This window comes from Xenopus tropicalis, chromosome 9 (genome assembly GCF_000004195.4).
Source record: "Xenopus tropicalis strain Nigerian chromosome 9, UCB_Xtro_10.0, whole genome shotgun sequence".
NCBI lineage: Eukaryota > Metazoa > Chordata > Amphibia > Anura > Pipidae > Xenopus > Xenopus tropicalis.
Genome location: NC_030685.2, coordinates 8,232,850 through 8,259,896, shown reverse-complemented (window position 1 = coordinate 8,259,896; position 27,047 = coordinate 8,232,850). Strand labels below are relative to the sequence as shown.

Below are 27,047 nucleotides of genomic sequence, written 5' to 3'. Positions count from 1 at the left end.
TGGGATCAAGTACAGGTCCTGTTTTGTTATTACAGAGAAAAAGGGAATCCTTTTTGAAAATGTGAATTATTTAATTAAAATGGAGTCTATGGGAGATGGGAGTCTTCCGTAATTCGGAACTTTCTGGATAATGGGTTTCCGAATAAGTGGTCCAATACCTGTACTTACAAAAGCATCCGTATTAGCGAAAATCAATCAACACGACCAATAAGGAACTTTCAATGCACATTCTGGTTTTAAGCAGTATTTTATTAGTGTTAGTATCACTTTAAATCAGGTACAGATGATACCAATATGATATCAAAAGTCAATTTCTCCCCATTTTTTTGAAGATTACGGTAACTGTTTTTGCACGTTTCATAGATTTGCATGGATTTGTTCCCATTTACTTCGGCTTATTTCTCCTTCACAGTGTGATATTTTCACAATTTTTACATAAAGTATCTAATTATGCATTATTTTATGAACCCACCCCCACTTACCCTTCCTTTTTCTTCTTCCCCCATCCTCCTCGTAATGTGACGCCATATCCCCACACCTTTTATCCCCGCCCCTCCTACATCACCGCCCCACCCCTTTTGTTTCCTCCCCCCTGCTGACCAATAAAAAGGTGGCAACCTTACCCTTTAATAATGTTTAAATTAAAGTGCAGGAAGGCTGTTGATTGGGTATTATTGTAGTTCTATGTAGTCTTTCCATTTCTTCCTGTTTCATTCTCACTTCTCTATCAGATATGAATCGGAGAACCTTTAGCTTCCGTTGCTCCCTTCGATCATCCGGATCCCCCAGTCGCTCCAGGCGGAACTGAAGATCTTTAATTACCTCACAAAAGAACCCCAGGACACCCCAGTGTCTTCCTCGTGTCTTTAAGTGGTCTTCAGGGGTGAAATTTTCAAGTGAAAAAAGCCACTCCACTCCCATGTTCTTAAAGGTTCTCTCTATTCCATTCACATCTCCTTGAGTCTTATGGGTGAGGACAACGACGGGAAATATTTCTGTGAGGAGCAAATGTATCAAACTTGTCATAGAGTCATCATTTGTGTAATTATTAGACTTTTTAGTAGTAAATTTGTTTGTATCTGAAATAAGTTCTTCTATAGTGAATTTTTTTGCCAGATATTTCTGTAAAAAAACCCACCATAGACCTTTTTACTAATAATTCATTCTTACATTACATTATTCTTGGAAAGATAGTCTCCTGACAAAACATTGGTTTTTTAAAGGGATACTGTCATGATATTTATGGGGCACTTTTTATTGCTAAATGACACTGATACACAGCAATTATTTCGCTCTGCCATTTAACATTTTATTCTTGAACCAACAAATGTATTTGTAGCTGTAATATTGGTGTGTAGGCGCCATCTCAGTGCCTTGTGCCTGAGTCTGAGCTTTCAGCCAGCGCTACACATTAGAACTGCTTTCAGCTAACCTATTGTTTCTCCTACTCCCATGTAACTGGAGGAGTCCCAAGCTGGACTTGGATTTCTTACTATTGAGTGCTATTCTGATACCTACTGGGAGCTGCTATCTTGCTCCCTTCCCATTGTTCTGCTGATTGGCTGCTGGGGGTGAGGGGGGATATCACTCCAACTTGCAGCACAGCAGTAAAGTGTGCCTGAGTCTGAGCTTTCAGAAGGAGCCAGAGCTACACATTAGAACTGCTTTCAGCTAACCTATTGTTTCTCCTACTCCCATGTAACTGGAGGAGTCCCAAGCCAGACTTGGATTTCTTGCTATTGAGTGCTATTCTGATACCTACTGGGAGCTGCTATCTTGCTCCCTTCCCATTGTTCTGCTGATCGGCTGCTGGGGGGGAGGGGGGGGATATCACTTCAACTTGCAGCACAGCAGTAAAGTGTGAGTGAAGTTTATCAGAGCACAGGTCACATGGTTGTGGTACCCTGGGAAATGAAGAATATGGCTAGCCCCATGGGAAAAACAGATTACAATGCAGGATTCTGCTGGAGAAGCTCTATTAACTGATGGGTTTTAAAAAAAAAACTATTCAGGGAAGACATCTCCAAAACTAACAACTGAGGGAGCTACAAACACATTAAAGTTCATAATAACTGTACTAAAATAGAAAAGAACAAAGTTCTGGACGCATTTCAAGGCTAATCAAACAATATTTAAAACCTGGCGATGCCAAGAAGGTAGATGTCAGTCTATTAATAATAAACAGGACGGCAATGTGAGTTTAACCTTGAAACTTTGACTTGTGGTCCATCAACTTAGTTGCTCACCATACATCGAATGCAGTGGACAGACTCATTGGCAGCCATTGTAGAGCACCCCCACATTGGTGTGTGTGGCACCTTTAACAAGGGTAGTAGTTCACTAAAGGTTATTGTTTTTTGGCATTCAATCCTATGGTTCCAAGCGGAGTACCCATATCGGTGATATTGTTAAGTATGGGATTTGTGCACCTCCATACAAACTTTACTTTTAAAAGAGATATAAACCCTGCTGCACAGCGCGGCTCAACCAAACGTTACTCAGCTGTTGCTGGACTACAAATCCCAGAATAATGTAACATATAATGAAGGGTGAGGCATGCTGGGAGCTGTAGTCCAGCAACATCAGGGCTGTATTCTTAAAGCAATATTGCACAATAAAACTTTCCCAGCTCTCTAGGGCCCGCATTGGCAGCATTGAAATGCAAAAGAATCCTCCAATGAGAATCCCAGCTGATCTGTATAAATCTGGCTCCCTGTTCTCTGTTCCTGCAATTGGAGTTGGGAGCATTAAGCACAGTTTCCCAGCACTGAACAAGTCTGTCCCTTTAGACTAAATTACCTGTTACATCTCTAGCAAATTCGAGCATTTGTTTGATGGCCGGTACCTCCTGCGGTTGCAGGCCTTTTTTCACACTGGAAAGTTAATAGGAAATAGATGTCAGTAAATGTCAGTGATATGATAATAGAGTAATAAGCACTTTGCTCCGAATTATGCCCAGTTTTAAACTTTTAAATGGAAATTAGAAACCCTGCTTCATCTAAATAAACCATTTTCAGAAAAATATACTTTTTTAGCAGTATGTGCCATTGGGTAATCCTAAATAGGAAACTGCCATTTTAAGTACTAAGGGCCGCCCCCTGGGATCATAGGAGTCACAGTGCACACAAACAAGCCAAGGCACACATACATGCTAGGCCCCATCAGCCAATGAATGGGCAGAGTTCTGCCTTTTGCTCCCACACTACTTCCTGTTACAGTTACAGCTGCATCACTTCCTGTCAGCTGATCTCTGAGGGAGCACACAGCCCAGCACAAAATGGCGGCTCAAAGAAAAGGATGGAAAAAGGCAATATTTACTGATATATATATTCCAGTTTGGGGAGATTCTTTAATAGGCCACTTAACATAATATAAACTGTCTGTTGGTTACGTATTCATCTAGAAGAGAAGAAATGGCGTATTTAAATTAATGGGGCACATTTACTAAACAGTTTTGAAAAAAAGTAAATTTTTTTTTACTTCTAGATATTTTCAAGATTTACAAATGGGTTTTTACCAGTACTCAGTTTTTCCAATATTGTTTCTTCCTTTGAGTCTTAAGGAGGAGAAATTAATTCCATCAAATTTTCTATTTCACACATTTTCAAGGGGAAATTAACCCCATCACTGTTTTCTATTTCACACACTTTCAAGGGGAAGTTAATCCCATCATTGTTTTCTATTTCACCCAGTTTCAAGGAAAATCAATCCCATCACTGTTTTCTATTTCACCCAGTTTCAAGGAAAATCAATCCCATCACTGTTTTCTATTTCACCCAGTTTCAAGGGGAAGTTAATCCCATCACTGTTTTATATTTCACCCAGTTTCAAGGGGAAGTTAATCACATCAATGTTTTCTATTTCACCCAGTTTCAAGGGGAAGTTAATCACAGCACTGTTTTCTATTTCACCCAGTTTCAAGGGGAAGTTAATCCCATCACTGTTTTCTATTTCACCCAGTTTCAAGGAGAAGTTAATCACATCACTGTTTTCTATTTCACCCAGTTTCAAGGGGAAGATAATCGCATCATTATTTTCTATTTCACCCAGTTTCAAGGAAAATCAATCCCATCACTGTTTTCTATTTCACCCAGTTTCAAGGGGAAGATAATTGCATCATTATTTTCTATTTCACCCAGTTTCAAGGGGAAGATAATCGCATCATTATTTTCTATTTCACCCAGTTTCAAGGAAAATCAATCCCATCACTGTTTTCTATTTCACCCAGTTTCAAGGGGAAGATAATCGCATCATTATTTTCTATTTCACCCAGTTTTAAGGAAAATCAATCCCATCACTGTTTTCTATTTCACCCAGTTTCAAGGGGAAGATAATCCCATCATTGTTTTCTGTTTCACCCAGTTTCAAGGAAAATCAATCCCATCACTGTTTTCTATTTCACCCAGTTTCAAGGGGAAGATAATCGCATCATTATTTTCTATTTCACCCAGTTTTAAGGAAAATCAATCCCATCACTGTTTTATATTTCACCCAGTTTCAAGGGGAAGTTAATCCCATCACTGTTTTCTATTTCACCCAGTTTCAAGTGAAACTTAAACACATTATTGTTTTCCAAGAATGAGCGCCAGTTCTCCTAAAATGGCTGCTGGAGCAATTCCTGTATGGGAAAAATAAAGAGGATTCATGGAAACAAACATGAGCTTAAACAGGAATTCTCCAGTACTTTCGCTTGAAAAATTCGTGATTTTCGAATGTAAACTCAAAATTTGTGTACGACCCATAACAGCATTATTGTGACATTTTATAAATACAACAATGATCGAGTTTACTTCTAATTTATACCATGTCGAGTCTGAAGGTCAGAAAAAAAAGAATTTTAGTAAACGTGCCCCAACTAAAGATTCTACAGAAAAGAAGCTTCCGAATGACCCAGTTTTGCTGAAATATCGCTCTCACCTGTACACAAAGATTGGGAAGATGAAGTCTGATGATTTTACTAATCTTTCAGCCCTGACAATTCTTTCAGTGAGCCCAAACTCTCTGCTCCACTCCACTTCTTTATCCACAGGTAACAAATTTGCTATGAAAAATAAAAACAAAAAACAAAAAAAAACGACGTTGCGACGTTACATTGTGCCATTGTCACCGAGAAACATAAAAAGCAACCCCAGTTCCCCTGCACTTACCCAGCTGAGCAAAAACCTCTCCTGTTTCATAATCATCCAACTTGGAGCAGCCGCGGTTGTCCACCAGGGTCAGGGTGTCGGTCAGCGGATACGTTATTCTGGCTGTTGTGTTCCCACCTTGTGTCTTGGAGACATCTGCGTAGACCTTGTACTCCCCATCATCCAAGACGTACTTGCAGGTGTTGATGAAGGAGGATTTTCCATGTCCTAAAAACCCAAAGAGCTGGAGGTGGACGCGATCGTAGCCCTGGTTGCCTTCAGGGCAGTCATTAAGGCTGAAGCTTTTAATATCATTCGTTATTTCATAGATTTCTTCCATGTTGGACATTTGAAGAGTTTCCTGAAGCCTGCCTGATGCCGTGACGGGAGGGAATGAAATAAAATACACAAAGCCAGTTGCTTACACAGTTTGCTTTAGGATTAGAAAGTGAAAGTAAGATACACCCAGTTTTCATTCTCAAAAGAATTTTCCTGAAACAGAACTCAGCTAAAGCAACACAATTCAAATGCAATGAGTAAGACATTTACGGGTCACACCTATGCAAACCTATGATAACCAGTTCACCCTTAACTGCAATTCTTTTAGACTTGTGGCCATCTTTTTCCCAGCCTATAGTAAAGTAGTTGGGTAATACTATACTCAGAGTGGCCTGATACCAAGGGATATCAATTCACATTATACAAAATAACTTCTTAGCCCTCATCTCTTTTAGGTCTACAAGGTTGGCCAGGGAAACACTCTCCTACCATCCTGCTATATCTCAACCACAGCATCAGAACATAGGGCTGATTCATTAAGATTCAAACTGGATTTTTTCTTGTAGCTAAAATTTACTAATTTGATTTAGGGTTTCCAAAACTCGAGTTTTCTAGATGAACTTGAGCTCAAAAAACACAAAATTAAAAACTGGTGAGTTCATGTAGAAGTCAGTAGGAGTTGTCCTCGCAAAATTCAAGAGATTTTTTCAACTGGAGTTCTTCTGGAGTTAGTAGATTTATTCAAAATGATGAGTATGTAGGTATGTATATATTTATTTATCTTTATTCAGTTAATGCCTATAAGAGGGGCTTGGATGATTTCTTGAAAAAGCAGAATATACAAGGCTATTGTGATACTGAAACCAAGCGGTTGCTTTGAGAGGAACGGAGGAGTCGGCCAGGAACGTATGGAGACACAAGAGAAGGGATGGAGCACAGAGGAATGAAGGGCTTTGAAGGTTAATGGGTGGGATGGCGTAAGAGTCGCTTTGGTTTCCCGAAGTTGCCTCGCAAGTTTTCCCGAGACTTTGGGAAACCGAAGCGATGCATATTCCATCCCACTGGAGATTTACATTCTTACCGGTGGGATGGCATATCGGGGAGATTAGTCGTCCATGGTAGCGAAGATTTATCTAATCTTACCGTGTGTCGCTGCCCTAAGAGAAGGAGTTTGTAAGTTATTTTTGTTTAAACGTAATGAGTAAGTCATTTACGCAAAATAGCCAGTTCACCCTAAACTGCAAAACTTGACTTGTGTCCATCTTTTTCCCAGCCTATAGCAAAGTAGGTGGGTAATACTATACTCAGGGTGGCCTGATTATCAAGGGATATCATTGGACATTAAACAAAATAACTTCTCAAACTACTCAAATTTAAAAACTGGTGAGTTCGTGTAGAAGTCATTAGGAGTTGTCCTAACTCCAGAGTTTTTCCGGAGTTAGTAGACTTATTCAAAATGATGAGTATGTAGGTATGTTTATCTTTATTTATCTTTATTCTGTTAATGCCTATGAGAGGGGCTTGGATGATTTCTAGAAAAAGCAGAATATCCAAGGCTATTGTGATACTAAAACTAAGCGGTTGCCCTTTGAGGAGCGGAATAGTCGGCCAGGAACATATGGAGACACAAGAGAAGGGATGGAGTGAGGCGCAGAGGATTGAAGGGCTTTGAAGTTTAAGGGCAGTGACACATGGGGAGATTATTCGCCCATAATAAATCTTTGTTGTCAGTGGGATGGCATAGGCGTCACTTTGGTTTCCCGAAGTTGCCTCGCAAGGAAACTTTGGGAGACTTCGGGAAACCAAAGCGATGCATATGCCATCCCACTGGCGATTTACATTCTTGCTGGTGGGATGGCATATCGGGGAGATTAGTTGCCCGTGGTAGCGAAAATTTATCTCAGGGGCGACTAATCTTACCATGTGTCACTGCCCTAAAAGAAGGAGTTTGTGAGTTATTTGTTTAATAGGAAGCCACGATAAGGACTTTAGCAGGGGAAGGGCCTGAACTCGCTATGATGAGCAGAGGAGAATTCTGGCAGCAGTGTTTAATACAGACTGTAGGGGGGAAAGATGGGAGTTAGTAGCAGGATACAGTAGTCTATGCTACACCCCTTTTTTTACACCGTCGGCAGGGCGCGTGCAGGTCTATAAATAGAGTAGAGAAACCGGGTCATTTAGTGTTTGGATTGGGAGAGGGTTAGGGTTGGTGCAGGTTGAGTTTTTCTCAACTTACTACCTTGTATATACGGTACAACTAATCCAGCTGGCCACAAGTCAATCAAGTGGAAAATGTCACGCATGGTCCACTAAACCCCACCCACTCATTGCAAGCCTTACCCCTTTCACGGGCCACCTTTTGATCTCTGGGTCCCCCTTTGCTATAGGGCTCCTGACTGCAGTACCCCCCAATGATAGCCCTGTTTATACCCAAGATTTCAGAACTCCTGACTTTACAGGTTGCTAAGAATTATTCTTATGATGTCCCAGTGCCCCCCAATATTTGTGCACCTCAAACCCATGTTTTTTACTTTTATTTCAGATCCTGTTTTTAGGCGTCACACCTGCCTGCTACCGATTTAGGTTTCTGTTTCCTCTCAAAACTCTTCTCATGCAAAGAAATGAAAGGCTGGTATTCTGTACTCAGAGAAACAAAAGGCAAAGCAAACAGGTAGTTTCATGATTAAAGATCTCGGGCACGTAGAGCAGAGGAGCTGGCTGACATGTCAATATCAAACTGGCAGTTAGTTTTGTGTAATATTGTCAATTAAGTCTTGGAAGATTTCTAGCAATTTGAACTTTAAAGATGAAGATCTGGAAAAAGCGATGCAGTCCCTTTAAAAAAGCGAAATGCGTAATGTGAATGTCTCTCCTGGGTAGAGATTTAGTTGACTGTAGTTGACTAGCTGAGGCAGGACTGCAATAAAGAATTATAGGGCCCTTTAAATCCACATGTGCACACTGCTGAGACACCAAGCCCTGCCCCATTCCACCCAAACCTGCCCCTTTTTATTACAAGCCCCATGCCTTTTGTGGTAGCCCAGGACCTATTTTCGTCTGGTCCCTGATGGCAGCTGTGCCCTAAGGCCTTAAAGAAATACTGTCATGGGAAAACATGTTTTTTTTTTTGAAAACCCATCAGTTAATAGAGCTTCTCCAGCAGAATCCTGCATTGTAATCTGTTTTTCCCATGGGGCTAGCCATATTCTTCATTTCCCAGGGTGCCACAGCCATGTGACCTGTGCTCTGATAAACTTCAGTAACACATCTTAGTATCTTACTTGGGATCAAGTACAGGTACTGTTTTATTATTACAGAGAAAATGGAATCATTTAACCATTAAATAAACCCAATAGGGCTGTTCTGCCCCAATAAGGGGTAATTATATCTTAGTTGGGATCAAGTACAGGTACTGTTTTATTATTACAGAGAAAAGGGAATCATTTAACCATGAAATAAACCCAATAGGGCTGTTCTGCCCCAATAAGGGGTAATTATATCTTAGTTGGGATCAAGTACAGGTACTGTTTTATTATTACAGAGAAAAGGGAATCATTTAACCATGAAATAAACCCAATAGGGCTGTTCTGCCCCAATAAGGGGTAATTATATCTTAGTTGGGATCAAGTACAGGTACTGTTTTATTATTACAGAGAAAAGGGAATCATTTAACCATGAAATAAACCCAATAGGGCTGTTCTGCCCCAATAAGGGGTAATTATATCTTAGTTGGGATCAAGTACAGGTACTGTTTTATTATTACAGAGAAAAGGGAATCATTTAACCATTAAATAACCCAATAGGGCTGTTCTGCCCCCAATAAGGGGTAATTATATCTTAGTTGGGATCAAGTACAGGTACTGTTTTATTATTACAGAGAAAAGGGAATCATTTAACCATGAAATAAACCCAATAGGGCTGTTCTGCCCCAATAAGGGGTAATTATATCTTAGTTGGGATCAAGTACAGGTACTGTTTTATTATTACAGAGAAAAGGGAATCATTTAACCATTAAATAAACCCAATAGGGCTGTTCTGCCCCAATAAGGGGTAATTATATCTTAGTTGGGATCAAGTACAGGTACTGTTTTATTATTACAGAGAAAAGGGAATCATTTAACCATTAAATAAACCCAATAGGGCTGTTCTGCCCCCAATAAGGGGTAATTATATCTTAGTTGGGATCAAGTACAGGTACTGTTTTATTATTACAGAGAAAAGGGAATCATTTAACCATTAAATAAACCCAATAGGGCTGTTCTGCCCCAATAAGGGGTAATTATATCTTAGTTGGGATCAAGTACAGGTACTGTTTTATTATTACATAGAAAAGGGTTCACATTTTTTTCTTCTTGGCCATCTTTTTCTGCTGTGATCCACCGGGGTCAGTGTTCTGGTCAGCGGATGGGAGACCTTGCATATTCCATCATTGAAGATGCACTTGCAGGTGTTGATGAAAGAGCCCTAAAAATCCAAAAAGTTGGAAAAGCTCCTGGTTCGACCCTTGATTTCCTATGGGGCAGTCATTGTGGAACAGAGGCAGGTAGGCATGATACAATGCTGAGATTATTAAATAAGTATATTACAGTTATGGATGTTTTTATTAAAAAAAAAAGAATTTGGACTTTATCCAAATTATTTTCCGCTTTATTTATGTATCTTTTTCCAAACAGAATCAAAGCACTCCAACAAATAACGTTGATACATCATTTATTCATAATATTATGCAGGTATCTTAATTATACAGGTGCAAAAACACACAAGCAATGTTGGACTGCGGTGCAACGGGGGCCGCCACCATTTTCTTTTTACTAAAAAACGTTTATATCAAAGGTGATTCTGCTGCATCTTTATAAACACATGAATAATTGTACGCTGAATGTTACCATCACATCCTGGTAGGTAATAAAGGAGACATATTGGATAAACAAAAACAAACCTTAACCCTGTAGGTAATTATGAATAATATACGGTGCTGGTTTCCCTTTGGGCTAAACATTAACCCTATATGTAACAATGGCCCCTTTATTGGAGCTCCCTATAGATCCTCTCAGGTCCCTGTCTGGGTTTCATATGAGGGGTGGGCGTGTCCTAACGGTCCCTGCCAGAAGCACAGTAGGAGGGGGAGTAGCCAATCACAGCCCTGCAGTCACACAAGCAAGGACAGGCTTCAGTTCCCTATCAGGTCAGCCTAGCTGCTGATTGGTTCCTATCCTACAGTGCTGCCGGCCCCCCCTGCACAGCCTGGGGAAGGAGGCAGCAGGAAGTGGAACAGATGGGCGGGACTAGTGGGGTTTGGGGGGTATTTCTCAATAAATCAGTTCAAATTACAACTTTTTTTAGCACATTCCTTCTATATTTAGAAGAGTATAATTCGCTGGTACATTAATAATTTTTATATGATATTTCTCCTTTACGAGCATTCACAAATTAAACAGTCTACCAAACCAGCCGCGTTCGTTCCTTCTTCGCTCCTCCGCTCTCTCTCTCTCTCTCTCTCTCTCTCTCTCTCTATTTTCTTTCCTAATCGCCTCCTCTTTCTCTCTATGTTCTCTCTCCTTCTCCTCCTCTCTCATTCTCAGTTCTCTGTCAGATACAAAGCGGAGCACCTTTACCTTTCGCTCCTTACTTTTCCTGACCGGATCCCCCATTCTCTCTAGGCGGAACAGAACATCTTTAATGACTTCGCAGAAGAACCGCAGGATGTCCTCGTGCCTCCCTCGTGTCCTTACGTGGTCTTCAGGGGTGAAATTTTCAAGTGAAAAAATCCTCTCCACTCCCATGTTCCTAAAGGTTCTCTCCATATCCGTCACAATCCCTTGAGTCTTGTGGGTGAGGACGACGACGGGAAATATTTCTGTGAGGAGCAGATGTGTAAAACGTGACATTATATCTCTAATCATGGTAATTATTAATCCTGGTAGTTAAAGGGAACCCGTCACCCTTAGAAATACTTCTAAATTCTTTTCTATTGTGTTTGTCAAGCAAGTCACTTACAGAGCATAAATCATATAAATCTTATTTCCTTCAGTCTTGGAAATACACACGCACAGCAAGCAGGCCGGCGCCATTTTGTGGACGCTGTTATTAAAGGGGCGGTTCAACTTTTTAACTTTTAGTATGTTATAGAATGGCCAATTCTAAGCAACTTTTCAACTGGTCTTTATTATTTATTTGTTATAGTTTTTTTAATTATTTGTCTTCTTCTTCTGCTTATTTGCAGCTTCCAAATGGGGGTCACTGACCCCGGCAGCCAAAAACTATTGCTCAGTGAGGCTCCAGTTTTATTGTTATTGTTACTTTTTGTAACTTTCTTTTCTGTTCAGCCCCTCTCCTATTTATATACCATATACTCATCCAAACCACTCCCTGGTTGCTAAGGTAACTTGGACCCTAGCAACCAAATAGCTGCTGAAACTCCAAACTGGAGAGCTGCTAACCTGAAAATGAAATAACTAATAAACTACAATTAATAAAAAATAAAGACCAACTGCATATTGCCTCAGAATATTACTATCTACATTGTACTAACAGTTAACTAAAGGTGAACAACCCTTTTAAGGCAAGCTTTATATCACCGCAAAATCTTGCACGTAAAGCTGCCCCACTGCGCCCCCTAGTTCTCTATAGAAGTTGCTGAATAACGTAAGTAAACATGGAAACCAATTCAGCAATGAGAATTCTACTGACTGAAAACTTAATTATAGATGCAAGAGAAGTGACCAATGAGAATGCTGATTCCCAGCACTGTGTCAGGCATCTTGCTGGTACCTTAAGGGGCACGGTGCCATTGCCAAGGCATTCTGGGTTTAGTGTTGGCATAGAGGTTGTTATACGGTTCTGCATCTAGCAGCCCTCCAGCTGTTTTAAACTACAACTCCCAGCATCCCTCTGACATCATGAGGCTGTAATCAGCCAGTAACAGCGAATGCAATAGAGGTAACAAGTATAGGGCCCTTTGTAGCCTTCACCATAGATGATAGGATTCATTAAAGGGGATGTAAACCCAGCCATGATACTGCCCCACGGCGCCCCCTAGTTTTGCTATAGAAGTTGCCAAAAAACATAATTATAGATGCAAGAAAATTCACCAATGAGACTTCTACTGATTAAAAACACAATAATTAATGTAAATGAATTGACCAATGACAGTGTCCCTTTAAAGTTGAGAAATGTACCTGTAACGTCTCTAGCAAATTCTAGCAGCTTTTTGATCTCTGGCACGTCCGGTGGTTGCAGTCCTGTCTTCACACTAGAAAGGCAATGGGTAAGCAGAAAATTGTTGAGTAAAGGTTAGTGAAATGGAATCCTATGGGCTCTGTCCCAGTCTCCCAACTGCAGCCCCGGGGGGATCCGGCTCCTTATACTCAACCTGACTCTGCCAAGGCATCTGATTGGCTGAAAATACCCCATTCTAAGCAGCCAATGTACTGTACCCTCACTGAATATATGAAATACATGTAAAGCTATATATAAATGTAATTATGTTGGGTTGAAGACCCCAACATACTGTTCTTCGACTTTAGCTTCTTCTTCCGCTTCTTCTTCTTCTTCTTCTTCTTCTTAGCGCCCCCCATTTTCTAAACTCTGCTCCTCCTACAGTTTTAGGGGTACAACACCCAAACTCCCCACACATCTTCACCCTATAGCGGAGCAGGCTGCTTGTGCTTTTCTAAGCGATCCGGCCCCCCGTCTTTCTGTGGCGCCGCTCCGAACCCCCCAATTTTCCTATTGACTTTGACAGGGAAGATTTTCAAACTGCTGCCACACTTACAGCTTTGATGCTACACCCCCCAAACTTGCATAACATAATCATGGGGTCACCCCGAATGAAGCAGCAACATTTGTTGGATGACCCCAAAGTGGGAGGGGCCAGCAACAGCCAATCAAATTTTAATCATTGACTTTAATCGGGAAATTGAAACTGCTGCCAATCTTACAGCTTTGAGGCTACACTCCCCAAACTTGAATCACACAGTCATGGGCTCAGCCTGAATGAAAATATGATGATTGCTGGATGCCCAAAAGTGGGCGGAGCTGTGAACAGCCAATCAGATTTTACCTATTGATTTGGCGGAAATCCAACCTGCTGCCAGTCTCACAGTAATAACGTCGGGGTCCCCAAACTTTTTACCCTTGGTCACTAGGGGACTGCAGTTTAAGTTTTGAAAAGTGGGCGGAGCCACCAACAGCCAATCAAATTTCACCTATTGATTTTTATTGGTTTGTTGCCAGATTTTCCAAACTTTGCACAGTCAGTCACTGGGTGACAACGCATTCAGGTTTTTAAAAAAAAAAAAATCTGCAAAGTGGGAGGGGCCAACAGCAGCCAATCATATTGTACCCATTGACTTTTATGGGGAAATTGAAACTGCTGCCAATCTTACAGCTTTGAGGCTACACTCCCCAAACTTGAATCACACAGTCATGGGGTCAGCCTGAATGAAAATATGATGATTGTTGGATGCCCAAAAGTGGGTGGAGATGTGAACAGCCAATCAGATTTGACTTGGCAGAAATCCAACCTGCTGCCATTCTCACAGTAATAACGCCGGGGTCCCCAAACTTTGCAGAGGCACCAGGTAGCTGTCGTTCAAGGTAAGAAAAAGTGGGCGGAGCCACCAACAGCCAACCAGAGTTTACCTATTGACTTTCAATGGGGAAATTCAACCTGCTGCCATTCTCACAGAATTAATACCAGGGTCCCCAAACTTTTCACAGTTGGTCACTAGGAGACTGCAATTTTAGTTTTAAAAAGTGGGCGGAGCCACCAACAACCAATCAGATTTCACCTATTGATTTTTATTGGTTTGTTGCCAGGCTTCCCAAACTTTGCATAGTCAGACACTGGGTGACTACACATTTAAGGTTTTTTGTATTTTTGTAAGTGGGTGGAGCCACCAACAGCCAATCAGATTTTACCTATTGACTCTAAATGGGGAAATTCAACCTGCTGCCATTCTGACAGTATTAACACCAGGGTCCCCAAACTTTTCACAGTTGGTCACTAGAGGACTGCAGTTTTAGTTTTGAAAAAGTGGGCGGGGCCACCAACAGCCAATCAGATTTCACCTATTGAATTTTATTGGTTTGACGCCAGAGTTCGCAAACTTTGCACAGTCAGTCACTGCGTGACTTTGTACTCAAGGTTAGAAAAAGTGGGCGGGGCCACCAAAAGCCAATCACATTTCTTTCATTGTTTTCAGTGGGAAAATTTTAACTGCTGCCATTCTCACATGTTTAATGTCAGGGTCCCCAAACTTTGCACAGTTTGTCACTAGGTGACTATGTTCCAAGTTTAGAAAAGTGGGTGGGGCCAACAACAACCAATTAGATATCACCTATAGACTTGATATATCTAAAATTTAAACTGCGGCCATTCTTTAAATATTAATACTAAGGTCTCCAAACTTTGCAGAGCTAGTCACCTGGTAACTGCAGTTCAGAGTTAAAAAAAAGTGGGTGGAGCCAACAACAGCCAATCAGATTTTACCTATTGATTTTCAATGGGAAATTCAACCTGCTGCCATTCTCACAGTATTAACACCAGGGTCACTAGGGAACTGCATTTTTAGGTTTTAAAAAGTGGGTGGAGCCACCAACAGCCAATCAGACTTCACCTATTGAATTTTTTTTGTTTATATTTAAAATGTTGCTTTACTCACACTATTTATGTCAGGGTTCCCAAACAAGTGGGAGGAGCCACCAACAGCCAATCCATTTCCACCCATTAGATTTCATTGGTTTATATTTAAACTGATGCCATTATTTAAATATTAATTCCAGGGTTGTTAAAGTTTCCAGAGTTAGTCACTGGGTATTTGCCATTCAAATTTAGAAAAAAGTGGGTGGAGCCACCAACAGCCAATAACATTTCACCTATTTACTTTCAATGGTGAAGTGTAAAATGCTGTCAGCCTCACAATGAATGCCTGAGTCCCCAAAATTTGCAAAGTTGGTCACTGGGGGACTGCAGTTCAAAAATAGGAAAAGTAGGTGGGGCCACTAACAGCCAATCAGATTTCATCCATTAAATTTTATTGGTTTAAATTTAAAATGCTGTAATTCTCACACTCTCTATTTAAGCCAGGGTGCCCACTGTTTGTCACTGGGTGACTTTGACTCAAGGTTAGAAAAAGTGGGCGGAACCACCAATTACAATTCACCTATTGACTTTTATTGGTTTAAATTTTAATTGCTGCCGTTCTATAACTATTAATCCTAGGGCCCCTAAACTTCACAGAGTTAGTCACTGGGTAACTGCAGTTCCAGGTTAGAAAAAGGGGGTGGAGCCACCAACCGCCAATCAGATGTCGTTGACTTTCAGTGGGGAAATTTAAGTTGCTGCCATTCAGACAATATTAAAACCAGGGTCCCCAAACTTTGCACAGTGCTTTTTACTGTATAACTGTGGTCCAAGGTCAGAGAACGTGGGCGGAGCCCATTCAGTGACTTCATGTTTTTCAACCCAACATGAAGTTTGTTCTCAAACTTCCCTTTCTAGTTCCTACTGAAATCTGTTCTTCTATTCTCTGCCAGTTAGAGCTCTCAGCGTGACGGGGGTCCCCTACCTTTTTTTTTTTTTTTACTTAGGCTTAATATGACTATATAAAGTATGTGTAACAACACTGAGGGCAGTACGGCTTCCATCCAGGGCTGAAGGCAGTTGTAGTTCCATGGCAGCCACAGGGCCACCTGGGTACAATAGGAGGGCCACCTGGGTGCAGAAGGAGGGCCACCTGGGTACAATAGGAGGGCCACCTGGGTGCAGAAGGAGGGCCACCTGGGTACAATAGGAGGGCCACCTGGGTACAATAGGAGGGCCACCTGGGTGCAGTAGGAGGGCCACCTGGGTACAATAGGAGGGCCACCTGGGTGCAGAAGGAGGGCCACCTGGGTACAATAGGAGGGCCACCTGGGTGCAGAAGGAGGGCCACCTGGGTACAATAGGAGGGCCACCTGGGTGCAGTAGGAGGTGGCGTGTCCCAGGGGCAGCTGATAGGCAGGTATAAGATATGAAAATAAACATGCTGGGAATGAGCTCTAATAGATAGTATTGGTACATAGTAGAACTCTAGGGTTTGGGGGAAATGTGCAGTTCCACTACCCACCATGAGCAGCAATGGAACCATCTGGGAAAGTTTTTAGAGCTTTGAGATATTGGGCAGGGTTTGGAATGCTTTGATAGAGCAAGATAGATAGATAGATAGATTATAGATATATAGATAGATAGATAGATAGATTATAGATAGATTATAGATAGATAGATTATAGATATATATATATAGACTATAAATAGATGATAGATACAGTAGATAGATTATAAATGATAGATAGATAGATAGACAGATAGATTATAGATAGAAGATCAATAGATAGATTTATAGATAGATTATAAATAGATGATAGATATATTATAAATAGATGATAGATAGATAGATAGATAGATAGATAGATTATAGATAGATAATAGATGGTAGTTGATAGATGGATAGATAGATGATAGATAGATAGATAGATAGATGATAGATAGATAGATAGATAGATGGATAGACAGACAGATAGATAGATGATAGATAGATAGATAGATAGATAGATAGATAGATGATAGATAGATAGATAGATAGATTTTAGATAGATAATAGATGGTAGTTGATAGATAGATAGATAGACAGATAGATAGATGATAGATAGATAGATAGATGATAGATAGATAGATAGATAGATAGATAGATAGATAGATGGATAGATAGACAGACAGATAGATAGATGATAGATAGATAGATAGATAGATAGATAGATAGATAGATGATAGATAGATAGATAGATAGATAGATGGATAGATAGACAGACAGATAGATAGATGATAGATGATAGATATAGATAGATAGATAGATAGATAGATAGATAGATAGATGATAGATAAATAAATAGATAGATTTATAGATAGATAGATGATAAATAAATAAATAGATAGATTTATAGATAGATAAGCTCTTTTGGGCAGGGCTCCCTTCCCCTCCTGTATCGGTTACTGATTGCTTTATATGTTACTCCTTGTAGAGTGTAAGCTCTTTTGGGCAGGGCTCTCTTCCCCTCCTGTATCGGTTATTGATTGCTTTATATGTTACTCCTTGTAGAGTGTAAGCTCTTTTGGGCAGGGCTCCCTTCCCCTCTTGTATCGGTTACTGATTGCTTTATATGTTACTCCTTGTAGAGTGTAAGCTCTTTTGGGCAGGGCTCTCTTCCCCTCCTGTATCGGTTACTGATTGCTTTATATGTTACTCTGTATGCCCAATGTATGGAACCCACTTATTGTACAGCGCTGTGGGGTATGTTGGCGCTTTATAAATAAATGTTAATGTAATGTAATAGATAGATAGATGATAAATAGATAGATTTATTGATAGACAATAGGGCATATTAAACTAAGAGAGGAGGATGACACAATTGCTTTATTTCAGTGCCCACACTGGGGTAACTAGATAAGCTCAGAAATAACCCAGTTCTGCTGAATTATGACCCTCGCCCTCACCTGTACACAAAGATGGGGAAGATGACGTCTGAGGCTTTTACTGAGTTCTCGGCCATGACAATTCTCTGTGTGAGCTCAAATCCTTTGCTCCACTCCACTCCTGTATCCAAGGGCAACAGGTTTGCTGGGGGAGGGACACGAAATACAGTTGTTAAGGTACAAGTAACACTTTATCCTGCATATTTTTATATTGTATGAAAAACAATATTGTGCCAATGAAATGTATTCATCTAAATATATAAGGAATGGGCTTTAAAAAGCCTGTCTGTGCTTGTGTGACTGCAGGGCTGTGATTGGCTCTCCCCCTCCTACTGTGCTTCTGGCAGGGACCGTTAGGACACGCCCACCCATCATTTGAAACCCAGACAGGGACCTGAGAGGATCTATAGGGAGCTCCAATAAAGGGGTCATTGTTACAGATAGGGTTAATGTTTAGCCCAAAGGGAAAACAGCACTGTATATTATTCATGTCCATAAAGCCCATAAAATAAAACAAGAATATCAAAATATAGTGCAGTATGTATTAAAACAAAATAATAACCTTTATTATAATTAAAAACCTGCACAATACAGGCTACTTACAAAAATGTAGTATACCTGATTCCCACTATATTCTTGTAAGTAGCCTGTATCAGCAACTAGCTCAACGCATTTCGCGTGATTACCGCAGGTTTTTAATTATAATAAACGTTATTACGCTATCTTTTGCTCTCTCTTCCTTTATAATGTTGTGAGGACACGACCACTACTTCTATCAACAACTGCAGATTCCGGGCCACTCCTGCATTCTCTCTCTTCCAGCTCCCCCCTCCCTGCTGCATCCTCTCTCCTCCAGCACCCCGCTCTGTCCGTCCTCCCTCTCCCTGTCAGGGTCGGACTGGGCCACAAAAATTCCAGTGAGCCAGGAAAAATCCCAGTGGGCCCCGGTGACCCAGACCCGACCCATGCCGGCGCTCCCCCTGCCCGACTGCTCATCCCCTGACGCATTAAATTTACGTGCACTCAGGGGAGGATGTCGGGTGGGGGGCCCTGCGAGGGGGGCCCCTGGGGGGGGTTAGGGGACTCACCCGGTGGGGGCACCTGCAGGGCCCCTGGGGCAGCAGCCCCCCAGTCCGACCCTGCTCCCAGCTCCCCACTCCCACCACCGCTCCCGCACTCCATCCATCCATCCTCCCTCCTGCTGTCCGCTGAGTCCTCTCTCTTCCAGCTCCCCCCACTCCGTCAGTCTTCCCAGCACCCCCCTCCCACTCCCTGCTCAGTCCTCTCTTTGCCAGCTCTGTCCATCCTCCCTCTTGGCTCCCCCGTCCTGCTCCCCACTGAGTCCTCTCTCTGCCAGCTCCATCCGTCCTCCCTCTCGGCTCCCCCATCCTGCTCCCCACTGAGTTCTCCCTCTTCCAGCTCCTCCCGATCCATCCGTCCTCCCTCTCGGCTCCCCCATCCTGCTCCCCGCTGAGTCCTCTCTCTGCCAGCTCCGTCAGTCCTCCCTCTCGGCTCCCCCGTCCTGCTCCCCACTGAGTTCTCCCTCTTCCAGCTCCTCCCGCTCCGTCCGTCCTCCCTCCCTCTCGGCTCCCCCGTCCTGCTCCCCGCTGAGTCCTCTCTCTGCAAGCTCCGTCCGTCCTCCCTCTCGGCTCCCCACTCCCCGCTGAGTCCTCTCTCTGCCAGCTCCATCCGTCCTCCCTCTCGGCTCCCCTGTCCCGCTCCCCGCTGAGTCCTCTCTCTGCCAGCTCCGTCAGTCCTCCCTCTCGGCTCCCCTGTCCCGCTCCCCGCTGAGTCCTCTCTCTGCCAGCTCCGTCAGTCCTCCCTCTCGGCTCTACCGTCCTGCTCCCCGCTGAGTTCTCCCTCTTCCAGTTCCTCCCGCTCCGTCCGTCCTCCCTCTCGGCTCCCCCGTCCTGCTCCCTGCTGAGTCCTCTCTCTGCCAGCTCCGTCCGTCCTCCCTCTCGGCTCCCCCATCCCGCTCCCCGCTGAGTCCTCTCTCTGCCAGCTCCATCCGTCCTCCCTCTCGGCCCCCCCGTCCTGCTCTCCACTGAGTCCTCTCTCTCCGCTGCCAAGGGTGAGGATGCAGCGGGGGACCGGGTAAATTACCCTGGGGGGCCAGATGGATTTTGAGGATCCTTGGCCTACAGGATTAGGGTTTTTCCTTTATCCAATATGTCTCCTTTAAAGGAGAAGGAAAGGTAAACACTAAGTAAGCTTTATCAGAAAGGTCTACGTAAATTCAGCCATAAGGACTTAAGGTCCCCATACACGGGCCGATTGTAGCTGCTGATTTCGGTCCCTTGGACAGATTCGACAGCTTATCGGCCCGTGAAGGGGCAGGTACGAGGGGCCTGGCCGACCGATATCTGGCCTGAAATTGGCCATATATCGATCGGGCAGGTTAAAAGATTTAGTCGGATCGGGGACCGCATGAACGAGCCGATGCGGTCCCTGATCCGACCAAATCTTTTAACCTGCCCAAACCGACTGCCCCATTGCCGCCAATATAATTAAATCATTTGGCCCCAGGGCCACCCGTAGGTGAGGATATCAGGAGAAGATCCGCTTGCTTGGCAACCTCACCAAGTGAGTGGATCTTCACGTGTATGGCCACCAGTAATGCTGCACTGAGTCCTCTATAAAAAGAAACAAAGGATTTCTTGTCTCTTTTTTTGTAAACATGATGTTCCAGTGTCTGACTTCCTCTCTCAGAAACATCCGTAATTCTGCGCAGTCTCCCCCCTCCCCTCTCCTGCTCCCACCAGAATGCTAAGAACTCCCTTCCCCTCCCTTAGGAACGTGTGATTTCAGCTATAACGGCTAGAGACCATACCTCCCAACTGGCCCGATTTTCGCAGGACAGTCCCTCTTTTGACAGCTCAACCCGCAGTCCCGGTTTCTTACCCCCCCCCAGTCCTGCACTTACCCAGCTGGGCATAAACCTCTCCTGTCTCATAATCATTCATTTTTGAGCAGCCGCGGTTGTCCACCAGCGTCAGGGTGTCGGTCAGCGGATACGTTACTCTGGTTTTAGTGTCGCCGCCTTCTGATTTTTTGGAGTCTGTATAGTTCCGGTACTCGCCATCTTCCAAGACGTACTTGCAGGTGTTGATGAAGGACGATTTGCCGTGTCCCAAAAACCCAAAGAGCTGGAGGAGGACCCGGTCGTAGCCCTGATTGCCTGTGGGACAGTCATTAAGGCTGAAGCTCGTAATGTGACTTGTCATTTCAGGGATTCCGTTCATGTTTGGATACAGAAACTTGGCTGTGTCTCCCGTAGCCTTCCTGCTGCTGCTGCTGCTGCTGCTGTAATAAAGAAATAAGAGCCGTTCTGTGTATATATGCTTCAGCCATAGAAAGTGAAAGTAACATCTACTGCTGGGCTCATTCTCAGGCTCAAAGTATTCTCTGGATGCTTTTAAAGGGGATGTAAACCCTGCTGCACAGCGCGGCTCAACCAAACGTTACTCACCTGTTGCTGGACTACAAATCCCAGAATAATGGAACATATAATGAAGGGTGAGGCATGCTGGGAGCTGTAGTCCAGCAACATCAGGGTTGTATTCTTAAAGCAATATTGCACAATAAAACTTTCCCAGCTCTCTAGGGCCCGCATTGGCAGCATTGAAATGCAAAAGAATCCTCCAATGAGAATCCCAGCTGATCTGTATAAATCCGGCTCCCTGTTCTCTGTTCCTGCAATTGGAGTTGGGAGCATTAAGCACAGTTTCCCAGCACTGAACAAGTCTGTCCCTTTATCCCCATGTCTGATTCCTGTGCCATATAATGACGGGAAAATGACATCATTATCTCTATATGTAAGGTACCAGCAAGGGGCCTGGCACAGTGCTGGGAATCAGCATTCTCATTGGTCACTTCTCTTGCATCTATAATTAAGTTTTGGGACAGTAGAATTCTCATTGGGGAATTGGTTTCCATCTGTAATTATGTTTTTAATCAACTTCTATAGAGAACTAGGGGGCGCAGTGGGGCAGCTTTACGGTTGGGTTTAGTGTTTTTCTTTAATAATCACTTGTCCTTTGAACGTCAAAATAACATTCTTCCATAATATTTACGAAACTCCTTCATGACAAAAAGGCTATGAACTGGGTAAAACCAATATATACATTTTTGGGAAGTGAAATCAGTTATTGAGATATAACTTCCCTGGTTTTGAAGGATTTAGCCGGTAACTGACCCCTGTGGATTGTGGGAAACAGACTGAAAGAGTTTATTTTAGATGAACATTTCCCCTTTAATCGCCGTCTACATGAAATGCTCAGTTGAAATTTACAATAAATGCAATGCCAGACAGCCAGGGGGAGGAGAAGAGTATATTGTTGTGTTATTATCCTTTATCTTATAGTGCTGACATCTTACTCATAGAGGGTTTAATAATATGTCGGTCCTTGTCCAATAAGCTCAATGAGAATGCTGATTCCCAGCACTGTGTCAGGCCCCTTGCTGGTACCTTACATATAGAGATAATGATGGCATTTTCCCGTCATTATATGGCACAGGAATCAGACATGGGGATAAAGGGACAGACTTGTTCAGTGCTGGGAAACTGTGCTTAATGCTCCCAACTCCAATTGCAGGAACAGAGAACAGGGAGCCAGATTTATACAGATCAGCTGGGATTCTCATTGGAGGATTCTTTTGCATTTCAATGCTGCCAATGCGGGCCCTAGAGAGCTGGGAAAGTTTTATTGTGCAATATTGCTTTAAGAATACAGCCCTGATGTTGCTGGACTACAGCTCCCAGCATGCCTCACCCTTCATTATATGTTACATTATTCTGGGATTTGTAGTCCAGCAACAGCTGAGTAACGTTTGGTTGAGCCGCAGGGTTTATTTCCCCTTTAAAGTCCCTTCTGGATCAACCAAAGCCACAGACTGTATCATACAACACCCCAGTGTATATTATAGGCAAGTCACTGGGCCCTCCCTCCTTTTTTTTCCCTGAATGTATAAATAGATTTATTTAAACTGAGCTGTTTAATAGAAATGCTATCGTTCTGGTTGCCAGCTGGGGGCTGGCAGTTCATTTGAGTCAAAACGAAACTGAAAGCTCCAGCTTACGGGAAATGCTTTTCTTCTAAACCACTTAGAACCAAACGTCTTCTGCTGTCAGGGATTTGGGCTGCAGATTCCTATCAGGGGTGGTGCCCCTTCAGCCAAAAAAAGGAGCAGTATGTGTGTAAATTGCCTCAGCACTGAAAAATAAAGTAATAAAGAAAGTTATAGTGAAAAAATAAATAGGGACTCACATAACAAACCTCAGTGTAGGTCACAGAATATGCTCCCTAATATGATTTTTAAGGGGACGGGAGGTCTGTCCTATAATAATAAAACAGTACCTGCACTTGATCCCAACTAAGATATAATTACCCCTTATTGGGGCAGAACAGCCCTATTGGGTTTATTTAATGGTTAAATGATTCCCTTTTCCCTGTAATAATAAAACAGTACCTGTACTTGATCCCAACTAAGATATAATTACCCCTTATTGGGGCAGAACAGCCCTATTGGGTTTATTTAATGGTTAAATGATTCCCTTTTCTCTGTAATAATAAAACAGTACGTGTACTTGATCCCAACTAAGATATAATTACCCCTTATTGGGGGCAGAACAGCCCTATTGGGTTTATTTCATGGTTAAATGATTCCCTTTTCTCTGTAATAATAAAACAGTACCTGTACTTGATCCCAACTAAGATATAATTACCCCTTATTGGGGGCAGAACAGCCCTATTGGGTTTATTTAATGGTTAAATGATTCCCTTTTCTCTGTAATAATAAAACAGTACGTGTACTTGATCCCAACTAAGATATAATTACCCCTTATTGGGGGCAGAACAGCCCTATTGGGTTTATTTCATGGTTAAATGATTCCCTTTTCTCTGTAATAATAAAACAGTACGTGTACTTGATCCCAACTAAGATATAATTACCCCTTATTGGGGGCAGAACAGCCCTATTGGGTTTATTTAATGGTTAAATGATTCCCTTTTCCCTGTAATAATAAAACAGTACCTGTACTTGATCCCAACTAAGATATAATTACCCCTTATTGGGGCAGAACAGCCCTATTGGGTTTATTTCATGGTTAAATGATTCCCTTTTCTCTGTAATAATAAAACAGTACGTGTACTTGATCCCAACTAAGATATAATTACCCCTTATTGGGGGCAGAACAGCCCTATTGGGTTTATTTCATGGTTAAATGATTCCCTTTTCTCTGTAATAATAAAACAGTACCTGTACTTGATCCCAACTAAGATATAATTACCCCTTATTGGGGGCAGAACAGCCCTATTGGGTTTATTTCATGGTTAAATGATTCCCTTTTCTCTGTAATAATAAAACAGTACCTGTACTTGATCCCAACTAAGATATAATTACCCCTTATTGGGGGCAAAACAGTACTATTGGGCTTAATTACTGTTAAAATAATTTTTTAGGAGATCTGAATTACGGAAAGACCCCTTATAAGGAAAACCCCAGGTCCCGAGCATTCTGGATAACGGGTCCCATACCTGTAGTGTTAGATCAAGAAATTAATGGAATTTTTATCAAAATATGGGGGAAACCTGAGACCAACTCCATTCTTGTTAACACATTGTACACAATTTGCAAAATCCTCGGAAGAACCTCAGCCATAGAATAATGAGATCTTCTATAATCCTTCCAAAATATACAATATGGTGTCTGAATGGATTATTCATATTGTATATAATGTGCTGCTCCCACCAACCCATCATAAGATTGGCATATGAGGGGGCAAATTTAGCCCCCCAACTGGAAAACTGCCGAACACAAAAAAACGATGAAGACCAATTGCAAATTGACTCAGAATACCACTCTCTACTCTCCAAAAGTTTATTGACACCCAATCTAAATGTATTGGGGGATTAAAGGTGTAGAACACAGCCTAGAACAAGGACAAATAGTTAAAACTGGAAAAATGGCATTTTGAAAAATGTCAGAAGACGTTGCATCTTGTATATCATTGAGCCTCGCAATTTAATGCAAACAGGAAGCTGTTTCTTGGACTTCAAGGAAACAGAGAGTTTCTCATTTGCCACTAAGAGCAGAAAAACACGTTTTAATCGGGAACCGCAAGAAATGCATTCTCACCCCCTACGTGACTCATGAGTGCTGGGGGTTATGTCATAAAACCCTGTTTTACTCCAGAGTTGTAGCCCGTAACACTCAGCTATTGGTCAACAGCAGTAAGGCTGATTATAGGGAAAATCTGATTGGTTGCTGTGGGCTTCTGGCTCAGAGTATTGTTCTGTGGTGTGAATCAGGTCTGGCTTTGCTCTCTGTTCCATCTAATGGATTAAACCAGAATTACTCCTTTCCAGGGTCGGACCGGGCCACCGGGACACCGGGAAAAATCCCAGTGGGCCCCGGCGGCCTAGACCCGACCCTTGCCAGCGCTCCCCCCTGCCCAACCGTTCCTCCCCTGACACGTTAAATTTACACGCATCAGGGGAGGACGTTGGGTGGGGGGCCCTGCGAGCGGGGTTAGGGGGGCCCCTGCGGGAGGGGGGGTTTGGGGACGCGGCTGGCGGGGGCACCTGCAGGGCCCCTGGGGTGGGAGCCTCGGTGGGCCCTTCACCCCCCAGTCACACCCTGGACCTGACCCTTTCCAGCGCTCCCCCTACCCAACCGTTCCTCCCCTGACACGTTAGGGTGGCGTCGGGTGGGGGACCCTGTGAAGTGGTTAGAGGACACTGCCGGCGGGGGCAACTGCAGGGCCCCTGGGGCAGGAGCCTCGGTGTTCCTTTCTGTAGTATCTGTCCATAACTTTACTAACAATAAATAAAAATAAAGGCGTAAGAGAAGTTGGTGCTGCTGCCCTACCGCCGCCATAAGAGCTCATTTACTGTTGCGCTGCAAAGTGTGAATTCAAATCACCATGGTTATTCCAGAATTGCAGTTAGCGCGCTGATGTACATCATGTAAATGAGGGTGCAAGACAGTGGCGTAAATTGACGGTACTGGGTCCCCCGCAAAAAAGTCTTCAGAGGGGCCCAGCACACATTGATGCCTACCCAGAACTCCCTGTTCGTGGGGGATTTCTATCAGCTAATTACGCAACTATAGCGGAAGCAGACAATGGTGCAAATTTTGCACCCAGGCCCACAAAGCATTTGCCCCTCAACCCCCTCACAAGCCCCACAAGCCCCAGCCTGTAGAACTGCTAACTGGATTGCTCCCTGTGTCCTAATCTTGTTGTGTCTCTTCTGCTTATTGAGGGTTTGGTGGTTTATTTCACTGAGCCGATCTGAGTCAACGTGAAACTGAAAGTTCAAGGAACAGAGCAATGCTCTTACTCATGGGTCCTCTCCTTCTGGATCTGCACGGCCTTCTGCCTCAGGTTACCTTGACCTCTCCTTTAGCTTGGACTTCAGCTTGTGGGACCTTTCTACCCCTAAGGATTCATCTTTTGCTCTCATAGAGTTGCATGGGGATGGTTTATTGTATCTGGAGCTTTTGACCCCCACAGTGATATGGTTCCTGCTTGAAACCCAAAACCCAATCACTTGTCATCCTTCTGCCTATGTAGCAATGCTCTTACTCATGGGTCCTCTCCTCCTGGATCTGCACAGCCTTCTGCCTCAGGTTACCTTGACCTCTCCTTTAGCTTGGACTTCAGCTTGTGGGACCTTTCTACCCCTAAGGATTCATCTTTTGCTCTCATAGAGTTGCATGGGGATGGTTTATTGTATCTGGAGCTTTTGACCCCCACAGTGATATGGTTCCTGCTTGAAACCCGAACTTATCTCTCAAAATTTGGCCCCTCATGTATTTCTCTGCCAGATGCCCTTCAGCCTTACTAGCGTCAGTTAATACAGATGCTCTAGGACTGGGATCCCCAACCATTCTTACTTGTGAGCCACAGTCAAATGTAAAAAGACTGTAAGAAGAGCAACACAAGCACCATAAAGGTTCATGAAGGAGCCAAATAAGGGCTGTGATTGGCTATTAGGGGCCTCTGTGCACCCTATTAGCTTACAGGGGCTTTATTTGGTAGGAAATCTTGTTTTTATTCAACCAAAACTTGCCCCCAAGTCAGGAATTCAAAAATAACTCCCTGGTTTCGGGGCACTGAGAGCAAC

General features: G+C 43.0%; 2 protein-coding genes across 2 annotated transcripts; both read right to left on the bottom strand.

Annotated features, from left to right (window-relative positions):
* Positions 1 to 233: 233 nt before the first annotated feature.
* Positions 234 to 5,932, bottom strand: LOC100485044. The gene is made up of 4 exons (XM_002942691.3): positions 5,148 to 5,932; positions 4,918 to 5,041; positions 2,800 to 2,873; positions 234 to 995 (listed from the first exon to the last, which is right to left on the bottom strand). Exons 1-4 carry the CDS (start codon positions 5,473 to 5,475, stop codon positions 637 to 639), a joined length of 885 nt encoding a protein of 294 aa, XP_002942737.3. The 5' UTR covers positions 5,476 to 5,932; the 3' UTR covers positions 234 to 636.
* A 4,624-nt stretch (positions 5,933 to 10,556) lies between these two features.
* On the bottom strand, positions 10,557 to 21,342 carry LOC100498441 (drebrin). Its single transcript, XM_002942690.4, has 4 exons — positions 20,843 to 21,342; positions 17,941 to 18,064; positions 12,584 to 12,657; positions 10,557 to 11,262 (listed from the first exon to the last, which is right to left on the bottom strand). Exons 1-4 carry the CDS (start codon positions 21,159 to 21,161, stop codon positions 10,829 to 10,831), a joined length of 951 nt encoding a protein of 316 aa, XP_002942736.2. The 5' UTR covers positions 21,162 to 21,342; the 3' UTR covers positions 10,557 to 10,828.
* Positions 21,343 to 27,047: the final 5,705 nt, after the last annotated feature.